We start from the raw sequence: 21,424 nt of genomic DNA, 5'->3' as shown, positions 1-21,424 counted from the left end.
CTGCCCTGCCGTGGGGGCGCCTGTCAGCCAGGCCGACGTGGACTTCGCTTCCCCAGGAGCAGAGATGTGCTGTTCTGGGGACCGCCTCTCGTTCCCCTGTCCCCTCAGTCTGAGGAGAAGGGGACCCAGGAGGACGTGGGGAGGCCAGCTGTCGGTCCCCATCAGCTTCAGGGACCTCGGGGAAGGGCGAGGACACTCCACCGCCGATCTGCGCCCATCTGGGAGGCTGGGCTTGGGAGCCAGGGGAGAATGGGCAGGACCCTCCAGATTCCCTCGTGTTCTGTAGCCCCTTGAGGTCAGGCTAGCCTGTCCCATGCTATGGATCCTCGCGGGGCAGGAAACAGTCACGGGAAGAGATTCCCTTGTCCCTGTTCCCACCTTTGCACCGAGCATGGCTGCTAATCTGGGGGACAAAACGGGAAATGCAGAGCCTTGTCTGACCAGGAAAGCAGGTCCAGCCCGCCAGGCCCTGGAGGCCCAGGCCAGGCACGGATGGGGTCTCCCACCCCAGGTCCTCTCCGTCTCCCGCCACCCTGAGGTACAGCCTGGACACCCAGGGTTACTCCAACATCTCCCTGTCCCTTCCCCAGAGACCCCCCCCAGCCCCCAGCCTCAGCTTTGCCCCACCCTTGGCAGCAAAGACAACTCTGAATCTGACCCTACAGCCCCCTTCAGCTTCACACTCGAGATGTGTTCCCCCGACCTTCAAGGCCTGGGTGCCACTGTCCTTTAGGCCCCCAAGTAGTGGGGAGTAGAGTCACTGGGATTCCCGGCCCCATCACCCTGATGGAGCCTGCACATTCTCCCCTGGCTCCCAAGCCCAGCCTCCCAGATGGGCACAGATGGACTTGAAAGCATGTGAGCGAGTGCAGTGGGGTGCAGGGCACCTGAGCCGGGAGCGGGCAGCTGGTAGGGTCAGGCACCTACACTAGGGCTCCTGCCCTTACCTGGACTCCAACGTTCACGTAGGAGGCCAATGTGAGGCCTATTTCAGGGGTCATTGGCTTTGGCTGCAACAGGCAGGTGGGGCATCTGTCCCCTTCTGAGCCCCCACCAGGGCAACTGCTGTGGGGCTCCCCCACACCTGAGGAGAGGCGCGTGTATGGGGGATGGGCAGTTGGCACAGTCCTGGGCTCAAGGCCTGCAGGCCGTCCATTCGTTCACTCAGCGCTAGGAGAAGCCCCGAGAGCTGGTGAGGTCAGACGTTAGCAAGAGGAAGACCTAGAGCTGTGTTAGGAGGTAGGTCCACAGAGGAGGACCTCGTGGGGCCTGGGAGGTGATGTGAGGGCAGAGGTCCTGGCCAGGAACCCGGGCACGAGACCCCAGAAGGAGCTGGCTGCAGACAGATGGGGAGGGGCCCCCAGTTGGCCTCCGGGGACGTGGCCTTCAGCCCTGGGCGTGACAGGGGCAGGACTGGCTGAGTCCACTGACGTCCCCCCAAGGCAATGCTGAGCCCGTCCGGAGCCCGGGGTCCACTTTCTGTCCATGCGGGAACCGCAGCCTGCACGTGTCCCAGTCTCTCCAGCGTCACAGTCCCCAGTGGACGGGGGTGGGGCAGCAGACATTACCCAGCACTGGGCAAGCACGGTGGGGGGACTCAGCCCTCACACGCCCAGGCCACCTGGGTCCCAGATGAGCCCGGAAGGGCTTCTTTGTGCAGTGGCCATTCTGTGTGTCCTGGACAGCACTTGGGGGCTGAAGCCCATTCTGTCCCAGTCCTGGGGTGGGGGGACCACAGCCAGAGTGGGCCTCGGGGCTACAGTCCTCTCACCTGGCCAAACACAGCCTCTGTGTCCAGCCCTTGGGGACTCAGGACCCCACGTCTCAGAGTCAAAGGACAGGGGTGGGTGGCTCACTGGGAACCTTGTGTTCTCCCCAGCTGAGTCCCAGGGCGGTGGGGGCCACACAGTGGAAGCTACGCTTCCCTCACAGGTGTGTGTGCACCAGCATCCGAGCGGACACACTCGTGGTTAGCTAGGTTAGCCCGGGGGTCCACCAACACGGAGGACGTGTGCGGCACTTGCACCCGCACGGCACAGCCGCCCGCCCGCCGGGATGAGGGATGAGCAGGCGGGTCACCAGGTCCTGAGCTGCCAAGACCCCAGTGCCCAGGGCTGGGTTCTGCTCCCTAGCGGGGAGGCCTGGCCGCCGCCCCAGATGGCACATTCCTCAGGTCTTCCCTTTGCCTCTGGGCGCTGACTTGTCCACCGAGGAGCTCAAGTGACCTCAGAACTTGAACATTCCCAGGAGCCCTCAAGGGTGTTCTCAGAGCAGAGGCACCGAGGACACTTCCTGGAGGCAGCATGTGACCCCGAGTCACGATTCCCTCGGGAACCAGAACCCCGTCATGCACAAGCCAGGCCTAGGCCACACAGCAGCTCCCCACACCGAGTCCCCAGCCCCCTCCTTGGGTCCCTCGCTCCTCTCCCCTCGCCGCCCAGCACACCTCATCGCAGGCGCTGGATGCCCCGGTGGGCTCGGCGCTGTTGGAACAGCGCACGCTTGCTGCGAGGGACACAAGCCCACGACCGGCTGGACCCCAGCCCCAGCCCCGCAGCCTCCGCCCAGACCCCACCTTAGCCCCAGGCCTTTGCATCTGCTGGGTCTGGGGTCTGCAGGGGTCCCACACTGACCGGAAGGAAGATGTCTGGCCTCCCTGGCCATGCTGGGGGCTTCCTTGGGCTCCAGCGCCCTGAATTCATGTGTGTGACTGAGGGCACCCCCAGGAGACATTCACCCAAAGCAAGTCCTGTGGCCAGTTTCACCCCTGACTCGCGCTCACCCCGACTCCACCCTTTGGGGGTGCCCAGCCCTGACCTCTCACCCGCCTCCTGGGACCCAGAGCGGGGAGTTCCCTCGCGCGGTGAGCACTGTGCTGGCACACGCCAGGAATCAGGCTGTGTGGGTAAAGTGGGGGTGCTGCTCGGACGGGCCCTTCTGGGAGCCCCCCTAAGTACTCAGGTGCCACCAGGACCTTGAACAGAGTTCGCGAGAGGATCTGGTTGTGAAATGGCCACTCCTGCATCCCAGGGGCTGCTAGAGGAAGGGTTTACCTGGGCACCCAGCACCCCCAGACCTGCCCCAGCCTCACCCCAGGCTCGGATCTCTCACCTCTGACTTCCCGCCCTCCGCTGCCCAGCCTGCCGGGGCGAGGACAGCAGGCCAGCCAATCCCAGAGGCCCCAGGCCACACCCCTGGCTGGTATGACCCTGAGTGTATAAATACACCTGCCGGTAGCCGACACCCCGAGAATTCACACCTGCTCTGGACAGTTCTCGGCCTCTGGAAGCGCACACACAGCCCCCTGAGCCCCGCTTGCCTGGGACAGAGCAGAGGGCACGCCTGCCAGACCAGTGCCACCAGGAAGGCCAGCGACTGGCAGCCAGCCGGGAGGAGGGGGCAAAGCAGCTCCCGCTGGACAGCAGCGCTCCGAGCCTCACAGCCTGGTGGTGCCCAGCCTCGAGGACCATGCTCAGGCCTTGCTGACGACCCCCAGCCCCCAGGTAAGGCTCAGCCAGCACTCGCCTCTCACTTGTACAGGCTCGGGGAGTGGGGGCTTGCCTCCGAGGAGGGCTGAGACCTCAGGGCCCAGGGGCTGGTTGTGTGGGGCACACGGGCCTGGAGGGGGTTAGCCTGTGGTCCCCGCCGCCGACTATGTTGAGGCTGCTGCCTAGCCTGCGGCCACCACTGTTCCCAAATGGGGTGACATGTCGTGTTGCAATGCTGGGAGCACTCGTGACATCACAGTGATGTCACTGTGACTCATGGTGGTCAGAGTCATCACACAGCAACACCCGAACCTACACAACGCTTTGCCACAAGTCATCGCCCACCTGGACTGACTAGCAAGATAGGGTCAGGGTCACCTCTAGGGGGTCCTTCTGGGCTTCATGGGGTCTGTCCACTGTCGTCCTTACCTGTCCTCCTCTAGGCCAGACCCATGTGGCAGGCCAAGAGGCAGGGCTGGACAGGGCCCTGGTCAGCAGGCAGGTCACCCGAGCCTTGCCAGGGAGACAGAGGCAGGGTCCCCCGTGGAAACGGAAAGCGTGTCAGCAGGATGGCAGCTGTGTCCCTGTGGGACCCTGCAGGGTGGTGGGTCATCCCAGAGGACGGCTCGGCTCCTCCACCTCTGGCTCCTCGGGCTGAGGTGTATTCTGGGTCCTGAGGGCCAACAGAAAGCCCTCATCACCAGCCAGACAAGCTGGCCCTACAGGTTCAGGCGAGGCTGGGAAACAAACCCTCCTTGGGACACTGGCCCCCACCCTCCTTGACTTCCTGCAGCTGGCCAGCTCACCCTGGCCCCCAGAGTCCTGACCCTCAGCCAGCCAGGTGTGCCCCCCCCCCACAGTGGCCTGAGAACTGGGTGTGTATCCACCACGTCAGGTGCCTTTGCTGGGATCCGTGTTCAAACCCACTTCATCCGACCCAGAGCCGCCACCCTCCGACCCCTTGGCAAGGTGACCCTGGCTGAGTCGTCCCCATCTCTGAGCTGCTGTTTTTGTACTGCGGTTGTTGTGTATCCTGTGGCCGCCACAGCCTGGCAGAGCCCAGAGGTCAGCAGCAACTATCGTGGGCCATGCCATCCACTGTATTTATGCCCGGGTGGCACTGCTAGGTAGGACAGACCCAGCAGGAGGTGTCCACTGAGCGGTCAGCACGACAGCCTTGCATGCGCGGCCTCCAGTCTAAGACCCTTGGCCAGGCTTGGGGCCTCCCCTCGTCCCGGACGCTCACCCTGTCTTAGCACGAGAGGAGGTGAGGGACGGCAGGGTTACAACTTGAGCAGAAAGACCGTGACGCTGGTGCAGGAAGGACTTTCTGGAGGTGCTCACAGGTGGACAGTGTCCTTCTAGAGAGCTCTGTGGCTGGTGCTGCGCAAGAGACACACAGGGCGAGAGCAGACTGTGTGGCAAAGGGGCAGCCTGCGGTCACTCACGGTGCTCTCCGTCCCCCAGCTCAGAGTCATGTCGTCGGGCCAGCAAGTGTGGCATACGGCCGTGCCAGCCCCTGGTCGCACCAGCCCCATGGCCCCTGTGCCCGGGTCCCCCAGCACCCCTGGCTCGGAGAAGGCGGCCTCCCCGCTGGAGTGCTCCATCTGCTTCTCGGGCTATGACAACATCTTCAAGACGCCCAAGGAGCTCTCCTGCACACACGTCTTCTGCCTGGAGTGCCTGGCACGGCTGGCGGCCGCCCAGCCCACAGGCCGGCCCGGCGGTGAGGCTGTGCCCTGCCCCTTCTGCCGGCAGTCCACGGCGATGCCGGCTGCCGGGGCCCCCGGGCTGCGCACCAGCCGCCAGCTGCAGGCCAGGATGGCGGCACACCTGCGGCGGGAGGAGCCTGTGTGGCTGGAGGGCACTAAGCTCTGCTGCCGCCCGCCGCCCGCCACCCCTGGCCTCCCGGCGCCTGGCTTCGTGTGCGTGGATGTGAGCCTGAGCAAGCCCGCAGAACCCACTGCGCCCCCGCCCACCCCGCGCCCTGCCCGCCCCCGGGGCCGCCTGGCCCGCTGCTGGGCGCGCTGCAGGGACTGGAGGCGGGTGGCACTGGTCACTGCCCTGCTGCTGGTGCTCTTCTGTGTGGTGCTCTGGCCCGTGCAGTGCGCGCTCAAGACCGGCAATTTGCGCTGCCTCCCCCGGCCACCTGCCACCGCTGCCACCGCTGCCTTCTCTCCTGGACCCCTGGCCGACAACTAGGCTCGGCCGCCCTGGCCCCAGCTCTGGCTGTGGGTCCCCCACCCTCGGCTCTGGTCCCAGGTGCGGCAGCTTTGGGACCCAGCGCCCCAGAGAGGCCCCAAGGTCTCTGAGGACCCCGTATCCCATTCAGCTCACCGCCCCCCTATGCTGTGTGGCTCGATCCGGATGGACGGACAAAGGGGTCTCTGAAGCTCCCAGGAATCATAGACCCCCCTGGGCGCCAGAGACCACCTTCCTACCCCATCACAGAGAGCCGGACGGCTCCTCACACACTGTGAATCACCTGCACTCACAGCCCTTTGCTGAGGGAGGGCGCTCCCCATTTCTATTCTATTTTCACATTTCACCCACAGCTCCTTCCCCAGACCTCTTCCCCAGGCAGGGCTGGCCCCTTCCACTGGGTGAGGGAGCTATTCCTGCCCTCTGACCAGGGGGACCCAGTCCTCCAGGGCCCATCCAGAACTGTACATTTTTAAATAAATTATTTTGTATCCACATTTGGTAAGGGGTCCTCACTCGGTGTGCCCTCCTCCCCAGCCACGGACCCTCTCCCTCCAGAAAAGCACGGACACGCCCACTGGGTTGAAATCCTGGCAGCCCCTAGGGCAGAGAGTCCCCAGGTTCTAGGGTGTCCAACTCCTGTCCCCTGTGGGCTGTGGATAGGCTGGAGCAGTCCCTCCCCCAGAACTCGAGGCCCCCCCGCAAGATGGGCACCTGGGGCAGAGTGGGATGGGCCGGAAGGGGCAGGGCCTCAGCACGGTCCAGACCCCTCCTCCAACACTCCCCAGCTGGACACCCCCCCCAAGAAGTCAGGACTCCTCAGACCTGCTGAGAGTCCTGACAGAAGGGCCACGGAACCCCGGGACCCACTGCCCGCGGGGACCAAGGCCTAAGGAAGCACAGAAGCAGAAGTGGTGACCACCAGGGTGTCCTCCGGCACACCCTGCAGGGGCCAAGTGCAGGGGCTCGAGGGACGGGCAGGAGTCCCTGTCAACCCCCACTGCCACGCCCGCGGGTTTCTACAATCGCCCACCCACCGCCCTGGGCTCCTGCACCACCAGTTAGCACGGGGAAGGGGGGCCAGGCGGGTTCTGGCTCCCCAGGCCGCAGCCTCCTTGCGCCTGACCCGGAAGCCCAGTACTTCCTGCTCCAACCAGCTGGGCTGGGCCGGGCTGGGCTGGGCTGGGGAGGCTGCCCAGGGAGACACCCCCCCCCCGGGGGGGAAGCTGGGCCCCCAGATCCTAACAAAGACACAGACCTGAGACCAAGTCATTTTATTGAGGGTCCCACAAAGCCACAGGGCCATCTGGGACGGGAGGAGCACAGACAACACGCCAGTGGTGCCCCAGCGGTCACACACGGGTCATGCCCGCACGTGAGCCTCACCCGGCACACAAGGTCGCACATGTGCTCCAGGAGCATCTCACGTGCACCCGCGCAGTGGGCAGCTCTGACGCGGAGGTGGGTGCTGGGGCCGCGGGTAGGGCAGGCAAGCCCGGACGATGGCCCCAGTCAGGTCAAGCACAGACTGGCCACGCACGACAAACATGTGGAACACACGGGGTCACAGGGGGTCACTGCGCGGTGCGGGCAGTGACTGGTGGCCTCCCACACCGGGAGACACACCACAGCCCTGAGGCCCTCCCGCTCCCCTGTCACCTGGGAGCCCCGGAAAGGGCAGGGCGCTCGGGTCTCCCCACTGCCCCTGCCCATTTCTAGGCGTCCAGGCCGCGTTCGGGAGGGTCTGAGGGCTGGGGGAGACGCGGGGAGAAGCTGCGGTCTGCGCTGCCCTAAACACAGTCCTTCCGAGGAGCGCCCCGGCCCGGCGGGCCCCCCGCCTGCCGCGCGGCTCCGGCCCCCACCGGGGCACCCTCACCGCGCGGGGCCCCGCAGGTTCTCGTAGTCGCCGCCAGGGGCCTCCGGGGACCTGCGGGCGGAGACAGGGCTCGGTCGGCGCCCTCGCGGGATCCCGTCCCGCGCGCCCCCTCCCCCCCGGGACCCCGGCCCGGCCCCGCTCCCCGACGACCCCACTCACGCCGCCGGCGCCCGAGACGACACGGGGGCAGCGTTGCGGCCGGCGTCCGCCGACCCGAGGCCCACGTTCCGGTAGGAGGGTTCCTCCGGCGGCCGGCGCTGCGACGAGGGGCCGTCGGTCACCCGGGGGTGTCGCCGCAGCCCCCCACGCCCACTCCACTTCGCCGTCGGCCCCGCCCCGCCGGGCCCCACCCCGCCCCGCCGGGCCCCGCCCCGCCCCGCAGGGCCCCGCCCCCACCTGCTCGCGCAGGCGCAGCTGCTCGGCCTGGATGTGCCGCTGCCGCGCCGGGTACACGAACTTGTACTGCGCCTCGGTCTGCACCATCCCCGAGCGCTGCCGCCGCACCAGCTGGATCGTCCTGGGCACGTCGATGTCGCAGTGCAGACCTGGGTACGGGCGCGCTCAGGGCCGGGAGCACGGGGCGGGGCTAGCGCGGGCGGGGGGCCGGGGCACGACCGGGGCTAGGCGCGAGGGGCGGGACCGGAAGCTCGGGGCGGGGCCGGGGCTAGGCGCGAGGGGCGTGGCCGAGGCACGGGGAGGGGCCAGGGGCGGGACCGGAAGCTTAGGGCGGAGCGGAGGCTAGGCGCGAGGGGCGGGGCCGGGGCACGGGGAGGGGCTAGGCGCGAGGAGCGGGGGGCCGGGGCGGCTCACCCCGCCTACGGATGAGGTCCACCAAGATGTCAATCACGATGATGGTGCCGGTGCGTCCGATGCCGGCGCTGTGGGGACCGACCGGGGGCCTGTGGCTAGTTTACGGGAGGAGGCCGTGGCCTGCTCCGGGTTGCACCTGCCCTGCCCGCCTACCCTGTCTCCGGTCGCACCTGCAGTGCACCACCACGGGTCCAGTCCCCGGCATGCTGCTCTGGGCCCTGTTCACCTCATCCAGGAAGCTGAGGACGCCCGAGGGCTCGGCGGGGACCCCGTGGTCTGGCCAGCTGAAGTACTGGTAGTGCTTCACTGTGCGCTGCGGCTCTTCCTGGGCGGGGAGGGCGGGTGAGCGTCCCCCGGACGGGTCTGGGCAAGTTCCCAGGTGGGGCCAGGCCGTGGGGCCAGGCCGCAGGGCCAGAGTGGAGCCGCTGTGAGCCCCAGGGTGAGAGGGGCACAGGGCAGGACCGGGAAGGAGGCAGGCAGGGTCTGCCAGGAATGACCAGCGGGGTCAAGGCCGAGCAGAGGGGACGGGAGAGAAATGTGGGATTCTGAGGTTGGGACAGCCCCAGGCTCAGGCCCCTGGGAAGAGGAAGGGGGAGCAGCGGGTGAAGCAGACCATGACCTCTATTTGAGAAGAGCCAAGTGTGAGGGGCCTGCAGGGCCTGCAGGTAGGGAGACGTGACGGAGGGTGGGTGTGGGGGTCGGAAGGAATCTGTTGCTGCCACAGAGACAGGTACCACCGGCCCCTTGACTCTACTGAGGTGGCTCAGAGAGAGACCGGGGAGGGAGGGACCATGGGGGCGTGAGCCACCCTGGGGCCAGGCAACTGGGACCTGTGACCTGGGGTTGAGAATGGGACCTGCCTGTGAGCACTGCCCAGCAGAGCCCTGGTAGGGCCTGTGCCCACTGGGTTCAGGGACATGCAGTCGGCCAGGGGGACTGGGTGGAGCCACGTCGGGGCGGGGAAGCGGCGTCTGCAGCTCAGACCTGGGGACTTCCTACTGTGACTCTGGCCCCTCATGTCTTGTGGCCTTCTGGGCTCACCTGATCTGGCCGCCACACCTGCAGTTCCCGCACGCAGTAGTCCTGGGCTTGGTACTCTGCCGAGTTGGAAATACGCACACGGCCGTATTCTTGGCTGCCCTGCAGCTCGGGCCAGTACCGGAAGCATTTGTTCTGGGGGGATGCGTTACATCAGCTGTGCTACAGGACCGCCGGCACCTGTGCCTGGTGCCCTGGTGCTGCACATGCACACGCGGGCTTTCCAGAGTCCCCCTCACAGCACACATGCCCACACACTGCCCCCAGCATCCCAAAGGCTGAAGGAGAAGCGAGGCTGGGCCAGCCACCAGCACAGGTCCACATGAGCACATGGTGGGGAGGAGGCCGTCAAGCCCGAGCTCCTACCCTGCCTCGCTCCACCTCCCTCGTGGCCATGACAATGACCCGCGTGTTCTCCTGGTGCACCATTGCCCAGAAGGCAGCCACTGTGCTTTGCAGACCGCCCTGGGTGGCGATGTACACCTTGCCCGGTCCGTGACCTGTCTTCTCCGGATCGCTCTGTAAGGGTGGGTGTGTCCACAGTTTCCAGGATTTAAAGTGCCAGAGGACAGTGCACATGTATGCAAATGACGTGCAAAGCAGCACCCGCTGGCTCACACGTGGCTCCTCCTGCCCTAGGCTAGGGGGGAGCCGGGGACCAGGATTTCGTCCAGCCCACTCTGAGGACACACTGGAAACCGATACAGCCCCTCTCCCAACACTGCCTAGTGTCCTGCCAGGGTCCACGGATCACGGGCACCTGGATCTTCTTGGGCCTGCCATCGGGAGCTCCAGGTTTGTAAGAGGGGGAGAGGGTGACCGCTGTGTGGCCAGACACGGCTCAAGATGTCCTAGCGGAGCCTCGCCAGGCCATGCGCGCAGCTGGCCTCTCGTACACCCACCCTGACGTAGTTGGCGTTGATGTAGTCGGCTCCGGGCACAGTGTCGTCCATATCACGCAGAGTGACGCGGGTGGTATCAACTGGGAAGGGAAAGCTGCTGCTCAGGTCTCCAGGGGAGATGGAGGGAAGAAGCAACCTCACCCACCTCTTTGCCTGTGGACCCCGGGGTGAGCGAGATGAGGGAGGAAGGGGCCTTGAATGCGAAAAGGAAAAGTCACACCAGTGGAGGGGCACAACCCCCTGCCTCCACCTCCCTGGGGCCCCTGCTTGCCAGATGGGCCCCGCACGGGACAGAGCCCTGTCTCCCCGGCATGGCCCCTGCCTGGCCCTCACAGGGAAGGATGTTCTTGTAGCGATTCCTGGGCAAGTTCTCTAGCCTCTGCCCCTCCTTCCGGGGGTACAGGAGCCGACATCCCTGCTGCTGCAGCATCTGGTTGGGGGAGGTGGCACGGAGGCATCAGCCTGTGGTCCCACCCTTCTCAGAGCCTTTGGAGACCATCCTTCCTCCCCTAAGCCTCACCCCCCTGCTGGCCCTCGCCCAAGCCCCAAAGGATGGGAGTCTGTGGCGTAGGGGGCGGGCACCTCAAATTCTTCCCAGAAGCCCTGCTTGGCCTTCCCGCTGGCATCAGTGGGTCCGCCGAGCTCTTGCACTCGGCTCTCGATGCTTGCGGCGTTGATCCTCGTGGCTTTGAGGGGCTGGCCAGGAGAGCGCTGCGTCCACACTTAGCAGGGTCCAGCAGACCCCAGGGGGCAGACCCCACACTGTTTCCCTGAGGCCACCCTGCCCCAGCACTGCCTAGCACCCTCTTCCCTGGTCCCGTGGTCCCTTGGGCCATCCCCACCCCAGGGACAAAGTTCACTCTGGATCCCAAGGGTCACGTGCCTCTGGGCAAACCTGCTTGAGCTGCACCACCGTCCCCGACTTCTCCACCATCGGGTTCTTCCTGCAGTGCTCCACCAGGTCAGTGAGGGAGTCGAACTGGACCCCACCTCCCACGTCATACTTCCCGTCTGGCTGTGGGGACCGCAGTGAGGGGCCCGGCCACTGCCCACCCCCTCCCCCAGCCACACCCCTGTCCCTGCTGCCACGCCCCACCTGGAAGTGGATCATGATGTGTGTGACCCACGGCTGGAGGTCGGCCTTCTCAGGCCTCGGTGTGAGCACGGAGAGCACGAAGTCCCCAGGATGGCTCCGACTTTCCCGCACCAGGAAGGTGCCCAGACGTCCTTTTTCCATCAGCAGCTGCTCAGCGTCCTTGCCAGACAGGTGTCCATGGTACCACCTGGCCCAGGGCGGTGGGGGTTGAGGGGGAGCCCTGGTGAGACGGGGGGCCGGGGCCTGGCTGGGTGAGGGGACACAGATCCACATGCAGCCAGAAGCCTCCAAGACAAGACACAGACACAGTGGGAGACAGACGGACCCACCAGATCTCAAGGACCCAGGCCGTACCTTCACTCAGGCCCGCCTCAGCGAGCCCTGCCCAGCTCTCTGACTCTCCCCCTGACCGAGGAGCAGGCAGGCCAGAGGCAAGACAGGTGAGCCCCGCAGGGCTGAGTGTGGCCACTAGATGGCAGTCTGGTCCCCAGCAAGGAGAGCCGGGGCCACCTCAGACCACCCCACAATCCCGCCCAGGGAAGGGGCGGCTCCTTCAGGTCTCAGCAGGGACGAAAGCTGAGGCCGGAGGGCAGGGCACACCGGAGTCACCAGGCCGGAGCGCGGGCGCCCCGCCGGCTGCAGGGCTCACTTTCGCCAGCGGCACGCTTCCACCCCTGTGGCCAGTGCCGTGGACCCAGAGGACCTAGAGGAACCTAGGGGCCCTGGGGAGGGGGGCCTGCAGGACGCTCCCTCAGCTTGGCCGCAGCTGTGCCCAAGCCTGACCCTGGCCACGGAGGGCAAAGGAGACCCAGAGGCCATGGTCTGCAGACACGGACACTCGCACACGTGGAGCTGCCGCTCACCGCTCAGAGACAGGGTCCTGGTAGCCCAGTGGCTGCTGGAGCTCTACGGGGGCCCCGCTGCGCTCACGGAGCAGCCCCCCACGCTGGCCTGTGTAGTGGTGCACCAGCTCGGCCAGCGTGGCGAACTTCTCCCCTCCGTAGAGATCGTAGTAGTCGCCCGTGTTCTGGACATTGATGTGGGCCACCTCATTGTGGCGCCTGGAAGGCAGGTGCCCTAGTCACCGCCGTGGGGGGGCAGGTGCCCTAGTCACCGCCGTGGGGGGGAAGGTGCACTAGTCACCGCCGTGGGGGGGCAGGTGCCCTAGTCACCGCCGTGGGGGGCAGGTGCCCTAGTCACCGCCGTGGGGGGGGCAGGTGCCCTAGTCACCGCCGTGGGGGGGGACTGCTCCCACCAATCCTTTCTTCCCATCACCACCCGCAGCTTCCAGAACAGTCCCTAAGCTTCCTGTGCTGATGTCTCTGCCTGTGCTGCTCCCCTGCCAGGAACAGCCGGGGCCAGGCCCTTCCCCATCCAGCCAGTGTGCGAGTCCCACCCGGGGTGGCGGGCGTCCCACCTGCTCCCCAGCAAAGTCAGGACTGGGCTCGCAACCCAAGGCCTACTCTCCCTTGGCCTGGAGGCAGATGCCGGAGCAGCCCTCCGCCATGGGCTCTGCCTCACCCCAGGCGGCCTGCCTGGGGGCTCCTGATGACCAGGCCTCAGGGAAGCTACCAGGAAAGCCCCAGGGAAGGACGGCAGTCCCTGCAGCGTGACAGCTAACGTCAGTCGCACCTGCTGCCTCAGGTGTGGCAGAGAGATCTAGAGACCGACGCGAAGCCCCTCCCCAGACGGCCTCTCCTCACCGACTGACTCCGACCCGTCTGGGGCCCCCACCAGTCCGGCTGCCGCAGCCCCTCTCCGTTCCTTCTCCCCACACAAGGGCCTTTCAGGGCTTCCAGCCTGACCCCTGGTGGGCAGCGTCCCCAGGACATGGGGCCCTAAGGGCAGCCATAGAGGCCCCCCGTCCACAAGAGCAGACCCCTCGGAGGGTGGGAGGGAGGTCCTGCTCGCTCCTTACTCTCTGAGCCCTTCCCAAGCCCTTCTAAGTGATTCCCTCCCGTCCGGAAGCCACCTGGTCTGGAAGGCCAGATTTCCACCCACCCTTGCCGTCCCTTGGCTCCCCACCCCACACAAAACACAGATTCTTGGGTGTCTCGTCCTGAGCGCGCACCCTCACTTCCAGGAAAATGCCCGACATCCTTCTGGGAAGACAGGGAAGACTGATCCTCTGTTCCCCCCGCTGAGGGCAGAGCCTCAGGCCTGAACACATGGCTACGGCGCCACGTGACCCACCTGACGGACAGCGCGAAGCTCCCCGGGCAGCTCTTGCTGGGTCTCAGCAGGAAGCTCCCGTGCTGGCCCCTGGACAGGAGCAGCTTCTCTGCCTCAACTCCACTGATGTTAGGGTGAAACCACCTGGAATGAGCGCCACAGGTGGCCGCGCTGCAGAGCTGAGGTGACAACCGAGGGCCCTCTGGGCTCCCAAAGTCCTGGCCCACAGGCAACCTCCCCCACGGGGCCTGCCGTGGGCCGGTACTTACAGCCTGCCACGGGCAATGGCCACCGGCTGGCGTTGAGGGCTGTGGGGAAGGAGTGGGGCCACGGGGTCCCAGGGACACAGATGAGCAGAAACATCGCTGGGGCTGGGGATGGTGGGGGTGAGTGGGACAGACGCCGTCCAGCACCCCCACACAGCCGCCACCAGGAAGCTCGCCTCGAAGTCGGAGCCCTGCATCACAGCTTGGCCAAAGGTACTGGGGGTGCCGCTGTGTCACAGGGCCTCCTTCCTACTCTCAGGGCCCTGGCAGCAGACCCTGCCAGTTCCACCCCTCCTGGTGTGGTGTTGGCCACCGCCTGCCCTCACGGGGCACGTGCTGCAAGCCCAGGGACACCCCCAACCCCAGCGTTCGTCACTGAGCCCTCCCGGAACAAGAGTGCTGTCCGCGGGCTCGGTCTGCCATCCACCCCGACCAGGCTCCCCGCCGCGGGTCCGCCCCGTGGGAGCCGCTGTCCGCCCCTGGCGCACATTCCCACGGCCGGGAGACCCTCCCTCCTCCGGCTTTATCTGTCTTCACGGTGTCTGTTGCCTCCTGGGAGGATAGCACGCATCACCGGCTTCCTGTCCATCTCCCACGGGAGGGTTTCAGCCCTGAAGGGCAGAAGCTGCTCTGAGTGGTCCAGTGTCCCAGGGACAAAAGCAGTGCCTGGGCATTAACCAAAATACCTGGATTAAGCCGTGAATGAATAAAGGGGGCACCTGGGCGGCTCACTTGGTTAAGCCTCCGACTCTGGGTTTCGGCTCAGGTCATGATCTCAGGTCGGTGAGATCGAGCCCCCTGTCGGGCTGTGGGCTCAGCACAGAGTCAGCTTGAGATTCTGTCCCTCCCTCGGCCCCTCCCCCAACCTGTGCTCATGCTCCCGAAAACAGATAGATAAAATCTTAAAAAGAAGTGGGGCACCTGGGTGGCTCAGTCATTAAATGTCTGACTTTGGCTCGGGTCCTGGGATCGAGCCCCGCATGGGGCTCCCTGCTCAGCGGAAGCTGGCTTCTCCCTCCCCCTCTCCCCCTGCTTGTGTTCCCTCTTGCTGTGTCTCTCTCTGTCACATAAATAAATAAAATCTTTAGAAGAAGAGGAAGAAGCAGCAGCAATAGTAGTGGTGGTGGTGGTGGTGGTGGTGGACGACTCAGGAAGTGGCGGGGGGCGCACAGGTGGACGGATGGGGCACCCCTGAGAGGGCGGCTGGGAGCTGCACACGGGCTGAGTCCTGCGACTGAAGGACCCAAGAGGCGGGCTGCTAAGAGGGACGGCAGCCCTGTGTCTGCCCCCAGCCCTGCCTGCCCGGGCTGGTCCTCCGTCACAGCCTCCCCCGTGAGGTGGGGGACAGCCCCAGGACCCCAGAGGGACTGGCCTGCATGGCCCACACTGAGGGCTGAGCCCGAGCCCGAGACCCTAACTGCTGCCTTCTTGACACCAGTAGCTTTTGTTCCCCTATTAGGGCAGGAATTTCTGGCCCAGGTTTAAATTGGACCCAAGAGACAGCAAGGATGATCCTGCCCCGTAGAGAACTTTCTAGAGTGGAAATCAGATCCGTGTCTAGTGCCAGCCCGGACGCCCTCCAGGTCCTTCTCCTTCAGCCCTCTCTGTGCCCCAGGCCTTCGGTGCCTGTCCTTTGTTCCCCGAGGAGGCCTCCGTGCCCACAGGCTACACCCGTGTGTCCAACACAGCAGCCCAGAGCATGCGTGACATGGGAATGTAAATGAAGGAAAATTCTACAAAATCAGAGCCCAGTTCCTGGGTCACACGGCCACACTCTACTGCCAGAGCCACCTGTGGCTGGCGGCCTGCTGACGGGACAGGGAGGAAACACTCCCATCACCACGGAAAGTTCTGGCCTGCGCCGGCCTGCACTGCACATCCTTGCCCGAATCCACACAGATCTGTTGCCCTCCGCCCTCCGGCCCCGCAGAGACCTCTAGTCTCAGGGTGCTCACCTGTCTTCCGGGCCTGTGGCCAGGCCTTGGTCCTCAGCAGCATCTGACCGACCCAGGGCCATGCCCCTACTCCGCTGTTCCTCAGAATTCCACGCTCACTAGGCACCCTGCTTCACCTGGCCAGGGTCCTCTGCCGGGGCCTCCTGTTTTTGACCTCTCAGGGCCAGAGTGGCTCACCTGTGCTGGGCGTGTGTCTACTACACGTCCACGGGCCTCCTATGCCTCTAGCCTCACCTGGGATCTGAGCTTCACACTCACAGATACTTCTCTTCTTGGCCCCTCCATTAGGGAAGGTAACAGCATTTCTATCTTCACATTCGCCAAGTGTGAAACTCCTGGCCACGCTCGGAAAGGCTGCTCTTCTCCACGGTCCCCCGCTCACGCGTGGCTGCCGTCACCAGCTTGCAGCCCCTCGGCACTCTCTTTTCCAGCAACCTCGTTCCAAATGCACCCAGAACCCAGCCCTTTTGCTGGGCATGGCTCACCCTGCCTGCGTTTCCCTGAAGCCCACTGCAGCCCCCCCCACCGTGTGAACGAACAGCCCAGACACATGGACATGCTTCTGTTTGTCGCCCTGTGTCTTCACTGAAGCCACGCTCAGCTCGGACCTTGATGGCTCCCCAGGGTCCATGGGTTAGTTCAGAGCAGCCTGGAAGCTCAGACAGCTGCCCCAGGGCCCCCCAGCCTAAGCAACATGCCTGCACACACTTTCCTCCCGGGGAATTGGGGGACCACCCTCCAGGACCTTCCTAGGCATGTTCTGAGCCTAGTGCCTGAGCTCTCTCCCGCGCTGGCTTGTTGGGGAGCCAGACCCGGGGGCAACTTTTGGTCACATAGCCCAGCGGGTAAGGCTGCCCGGGAAGGCCTCCTAGAGCAGGGGATGCCGCAGGGTGACCTCCAGAGCCAGCCACGGGAGAGTAGGTGGGGCCACCAGGAAAAGGGCAACGGCTTCGTGCTGTCCTTGGACCAACGACAGGACAGTGTGGGGCGGGGGACGTGGAACCCAGAACCCTTCCAACCCCCTCCACCACGGGCCCCTGCTCCGCTGCAGCACGGCCTCCACCCAGGGGCCTTCCCTGCCCAGCCCCAGTAGCCGCAGATTCCTGCTCGCGATGGGTGATGCCCAGAGCATTGGGCAGCGGTAGAGGGTGGAGGCCCAGAACCAAAGCCACAGAGAAGGGTGACGGGCACCTGGCTGTCCTTTCAGGGACTCTCAACCGTACTTCCCGTCCCCTCTCCTCCCCACAAACTGCCACTGGGTCTATCAGCTGGAAATCTCCAGGGGTGGGGCCCCCGTGAGGCTGCCGCCACTCGCACCACTGCCCTCCTGAATCCTGGGCGGACGCAGGGCCTCCCATCCCCCAGCCAGGCCTGACGTGCAGCTGGGCGCCCAGCAGACCAGGGAGCCTTGCTGCCGTGGCCAAGGGGGTGGGAGGAGGTAGGGGGGCTCCAGGTCCTCATCTCCAATCCCCATACGCCTCTGTGCCAGGGCCCAGGGTCCCCTCGGTGCCAGAGAGCTCCCGGCTCTGTGCTGGGTCCGTGACTCAGCTCAGCCTTGGCGACACGGTCTTGCAGTACCAGGGAAGGAAGGCAGGTAGGGTGAATGAGGCATACCGGGCTTCCGGCGGGTCTCAAGTCCTGGGCCCTTCAAGGCCCAACTGAACCTGGGCTGTGCTCAGGAGCCCAGGAACAGCCCAGCCTACCTAACCGAACCAGCGTGAACCTGTACTGGCCACTGGCTGGACTAGCTCTCTGTGTGGCCTTGCCCCAAACCTGGGACCCTGGGAGACACAGGAATGGCCTGTCACCGCCTACACTGGTGATACTGGGGCTGGACCCTCCAGCAGGGCAGACACTGTTGTTATGGGGAATCTGCAGTCCAGTGGGGAAGGGTTCCAGGCCTGGGGACCCCGGAGTGCAGACAGTGTCCTTCTCCATTTTCCTGCCCCCGGCCGCAGGCCCTGACCCTTCTGGTACAAGAGGAAACCAAACTGAGTTCTACCCCATCTATAGAGAACCAAATTAACCAGAGATATACCTTCCTCTCCGACCCTTGGAACGGCGGGCGAGTCCAAGGGGGCTCTGCATGCCCACCGCCCCACCATGGGGCCCAGTCCCCTCCCAGGCATCAGTGTCAGGCACCTGCATCTGGCCCTGCCCCACAGTGCCGGAGGCCCCCGGTGAGCAGTGCCGATAGACATGCCCATTGACCCACCAACCACAGGGCCACAGGAAGGGGACACGAGGTAGGGGTGGACACGGGGGACAGACCTCACTGTCCAGACCTCAGAGGGATACGGGCCAGAGCAGTGACAGTCCAGACGGTCAGCACAGGGTGGGGCAGAGAGGGGCTGGCCAGAGCGGTCAGAGCCCCACCTGGAGCTTTCCCAGGCTGGAGCACGGTCACATGCACCTGACAGGGCCTTCTCTGGCACCAGAACTTGCCTGGGGGACAATTCAGAGTGAGGCTGAAGAGAGTCTGAGGGTCATTCCAACCAGATCTCAAAACCCGCTCCTCCCTGAATTTGGGCTATTATCACAGACAAGTTCCTGAGATCCAACTGATTTCCACTATCTCTGAGCTCAGAAGGCCCATGACCTTGATGGAGGCCACTGTGCCTAGTTGCTTCCTCACGACATTCTTCCTAGGGATCCTGGGACCCTCATCACCTAGGTGCTGCTGGTGGGAGATGGGGGGAGGCAGGGGTCTCTGCCTGGGGCTAAGGAACTTGCTCCTTAGGTCCAGAGACACCCTGGGGACCCTGAAAATCAGACCTTGTCCAGCCCCTCGCCTATCTAGGAAGTTGCTCAGGGTCATAGCATGACCCCTCCTGTGACCTTCTGCCTCACCAAGCCCCCAGTGATGTGTCCCACACCTGCATGGCTGAGTCTGCGCTCACACGCGTGCGCACGCGTACCCACAGAGCAGGGATCCAGCAGAAAGGGCATGAAGGCCCAGTTCCCAGGCCCTGGCCCAGGGCCCAGTTCCTGTCACGCTTCCCACTTTCCCTCTGCATGCAGGCAGGAAGCTGGCTTGACCTGCAGCTGCCTGGCTCTCAGGTCCCTACCAGGGAGCTTGTCCCCTAAACCTGGCCCTTAAGAGGGTCTGGAGGAAAGATGAGACCATCTAGAGAGGGCTGGTCTTTGTCATTAGGTACGGTCAGGGGGCCAAGACTAGAGCAGAGGAGACTAGACCCTGCAGGACCCCTCAGAGCTCCTGCCCTGAGGAGTCCTAGGGAAGCAAGGGTTACCTGCACCTGGCAGAACCCAAATCCAGTGGCCAGAAGGGAGCCTGGAGCAGGGCAAGGAGTCCAGGGGAGGGAGAGTGGGAGGGTCTGACTTTCTCTTGACACCTGCTGCCCATGCTAGACTCCAACCACTGCCACCCGCCACCTGCAGGGCTATTTCTGTTCCTTGGGATCAGGGTACATCTGACCTTCACCCAGGCCACCCCCCCACCCCCATTAGAAAGGGTCCCTTTCAACTGCTTGGGTGAGGCCCGCCCTTGTGGGCCTGGGACCCTGGCCTCGTGCCTTGGCCGTGGAGAGAGTTCTGTGCCAGGAGGTCAGGCCCGGGAGCAGGTCTCGGCGCTACCCGTCGGTGCCCGTCGGGCCGAAGCCCATCTCCAGGGGTCGCGGAGTCCAGCCCCCTAGCGGCCCTGGCACGAGGTCATGTCTGCTGCCTGGCGGGTCCAGGCGGCCGCGCCCTCGGGCCACTTCGAGAAGGCCCCGCCCACCCAGGGCCCGTCCCGGGGCTCCCTTAAAGGCGCAGTGTCCATACGCCGCCTCCGCGTAGGATTTGGGACGGAGTCGACAGTGTTCGAGGGCGTCGAACTTGAGAACCAGGGGATCCAGGCGGGCGTCCCGGGCTCGCAGGGCGAGGGCGCGGGGCGGGCGGGACCCGGCGAGCCCCAGCCTGGCCAGCCGCCTGCGCCCAGCGGCGCGTAACCGTGATAAACACATCAGCCCCACCGCCCCTGAGTCCCAGAGCCCGCAGGCCTTTCCCGCAACGCCTCCTTCACGGGAGGGGGCGGGGCGGGGCGGGGCTCTCCCGGGGAGGTGGGGGTGGTCGGAGCTGGAGGAGGAGGCCCCTGAAGGGTGGAGCGGGCGGGGGTGGCTGTTCCAGCGTGAAGGCCAGTGGACCACCTGTTACCCCACTAGACAGTCTCCTCCCTTCCTAAGTGATGCTTTGCTCCAGCAGCCCTTCATCTGCTCGGTTCCTGTCCCCCGGGGGGCCGAACCACCTTTCACAAGCCTCTTGCTGGGGAGCGGCACTTAATTCATCTGGGATCCCAACCTTGAGATGCCCTGGGAGGGGCTTCTGGGCCCTCTCCTGTCCAGCTGCTCTCAGGAGCAGTGCACCAAGCAGGGAAGCTTCTCCAAGCCCGCAGCTTCCCAGCCTGGAGCCCAGATCCCCCGCCCAGCGCTGCGGGAGAGCTGGTCAGGGCTCCCCTTCCTGCTCAGCGGGGCCACCTCACCTACCCACCCGTGGGCGCTGAGGCTCCGCAGGGATTGTCCTGAGAGCCCCTCCCTCTGGAAGCCTCAACTCCCAGACACTTCTGGCCCCCACCCACCTTCCCCTTGACTTCCCAGTGTGAGAGCCTCTTCTCCCCTTGAGAGGGTCCCAGAACAGCCCACCTGCGCCCTCATGTTCAGCATCCTCTCTGTCCGGTGCAACAGGCCTCCTGGTCTCTGTCCAGTTGGCTCTTCGCTCCTCAAGCCCAGCCCCTCCAGGTGCATTCGCGTTGTACCCACCCACCACTGCCCCCCCCCCCCCGCCCGGCCCCACAGGATCTGTCCTGCCTGTCTTCGCCTGGTCCTACCACCCTGCTGGCCTGTCCTGCACCCGGGGCGTCCAGCTGTCCGGGCCAGGCCTGCCTTCCCTTTCCCCGCAGGGCGCCTTCCGTTCAGCGGCAGGGCCCTTGCACTGATGTAAGGATGTGAGGACCCCCTCCTGCCCACCTCAGGCCTTCATACCCGGTCTCCAGCAACTTGCTTACCCTCAGGTCTGGATCGGAGCGCTAGGGTTTCCTCGGGCTGGGCCTGCTCCTTATGCCCTGCATCACCACCTGTTTGTCCCTCCTCAGCCCCTTGGGGTTTAGGCCCCAGCCCCCAGCCCCAAGGCCCGACAGCTGACCGGCACAGGGCATCCATTCCACACACATCTCCAACAAACAAGTTAAAGAAGAATGGATGGAAATGTGCAGGCCCAGGGTCTAACAGGTCACCCCCCCAACCCCACCCCGCAGGGGGTGGGTATTTGTTTTCTTATATTCATTTTCTGCTTTTTTTTCTGTTAACAACAAAACAAAACACCAGTTACCCTTTATAAAAGCCAGGAGTTCCAGAAAGGAAGCCACTCAACTCTCCCTTCTTCCCGTTCCTCGTTAGAGGCTCACAGCTGCTGTGGGACTGGTTGGTCACAGCTCCCCGGGGCCAACCCCTCTCAGGGCTTCCTGCTTGGGGTCTCCCAGCAGAGCCAAGGGCTGCCCTTCCACCTGGGCAATGAGAAGGGCCACCTGCCCGGCCCCCCGTGCATCCCGGCTGGACCCCCAGCCCTCCTACCCCCCACCTACCCTGCCCCCCAACCCCGCTGACCTCAGTCAGTACAATCTGCTCA

General features: G+C 65.1%; 2 protein-coding genes across 5 annotated transcripts; one reads left to right on the top strand and one right to left on the bottom strand.

Annotated features, from left to right (window-relative positions):
- The first annotated feature begins 1,534 nt into the window (after positions 1–1,534).
- On the top strand, positions 1,535–6,187 carry RNF223 (ring finger protein 223). Its single transcript, XM_082750369.1, has 2 exons — positions 1,535–3,503; positions 4,956–6,187. Exon 2 carries the CDS (start codon positions 4,965–4,967, stop codon positions 5,688–5,690), a length of 726 nt encoding a protein of 241 aa, XP_082606495.1. The 5' UTR covers positions 1,535–3,503; positions 4,956–4,964; the 3' UTR covers positions 5,691–6,187.
- A 762-nt stretch (positions 6,188–6,949) lies between these two features.
- LOC309857664 (tyrosine-protein phosphatase non-receptor type 11-like) lies at positions 6,950–14,116 on the bottom strand. Of its 4 annotated transcripts, XM_082750409.1 has the most exons (15): positions 13,854–14,116; positions 13,606–13,728; positions 12,276–12,473; positions 11,413–11,599; positions 11,212–11,331; positions 10,899–11,012; positions 10,650–10,746; positions 10,317–10,396; positions 9,781–9,933; positions 9,418–9,549; positions 8,547–8,701; positions 8,377–8,444; positions 7,963–8,111; positions 7,726–7,823; positions 6,950–7,617 (listed from the first exon to the last, which is right to left on the bottom strand). In XM_082750409.1, the coding sequence occupies exons 1-15, from the start codon at positions 14,045–14,047 to the stop codon at positions 7,563–7,565; spliced, it is 1,923 nt and encodes a 640-aa protein (XP_082606535.1). In that variant the 5' UTR covers positions 14,048–14,116; the 3' UTR covers positions 6,950–7,562. The 4 variants fall into 4 exon arrangements, 3 of the variants coding, with proteins under 3 accessions (XP_082606535.1, XP_082606534.1, XP_082606533.1); XR_014307842.1 differs by lacking the exons at positions 6,950–7,617; positions 10,650–10,746 and having other exon boundaries at positions 7,731–7,823; positions 7,963–8,444; positions 8,530–9,473; positions 11,212–11,659; XM_082750408.1 differs by lacking the exons at positions 6,950–7,617; positions 7,726–7,823; positions 7,963–8,111; positions 10,650–10,746 and having other exon boundaries at positions 8,351–9,473; positions 11,413–11,659.
- Positions 14,117–21,424: the final 7,308 nt, after the last annotated feature.

Source organism: Mustela nivalis (assembly GCF_964662115.1).
Source record: "Mustela nivalis genome assembly, contig: HAP1_SCAFFOLD_1032, whole genome shotgun sequence".
Taxonomy (NCBI): Eukaryota; Metazoa; Chordata; class Mammalia; order Carnivora; family Mustelidae; genus Mustela; species Mustela nivalis.
The sequence above is the reverse complement of the archived record's forward strand: the minus strand, read 5'-3'. Positions and strand labels throughout refer to the sequence as shown.

Bases quoted from the DNA above. Each gene is read 5' to 3' on its own strand.
- LOC309857664 (XM_082750409.1), bottom strand. From the start codon at position 14,047: ATGCAGGGCTCCGACTTCGAGGCGAGCTTCCTGGTGGCGGCTGTGTGG. The intron at 13,729-13,853 runs GTAAGTACCGGC...CGCTCATTCCAG, and splicing joins GCCATTGCCCGTGGCAGGCT to GTGGTTTCACCCTAACATCA. The intron at 7,618-7,725 runs GTGAGTGGGGTC...CTCCGCCCGCAG, and splicing joins TCGTCTCGGGCGCCGGCGGC to GTCCCCGGAGGCCCCTGGCG.
- RNF223 (XM_082750369.1), top strand. From the start codon at position 4,965: ATGTCGTCGGGCCAGCAAGTGTGGCATACGGCCGTGCCAGCCCCTGGT.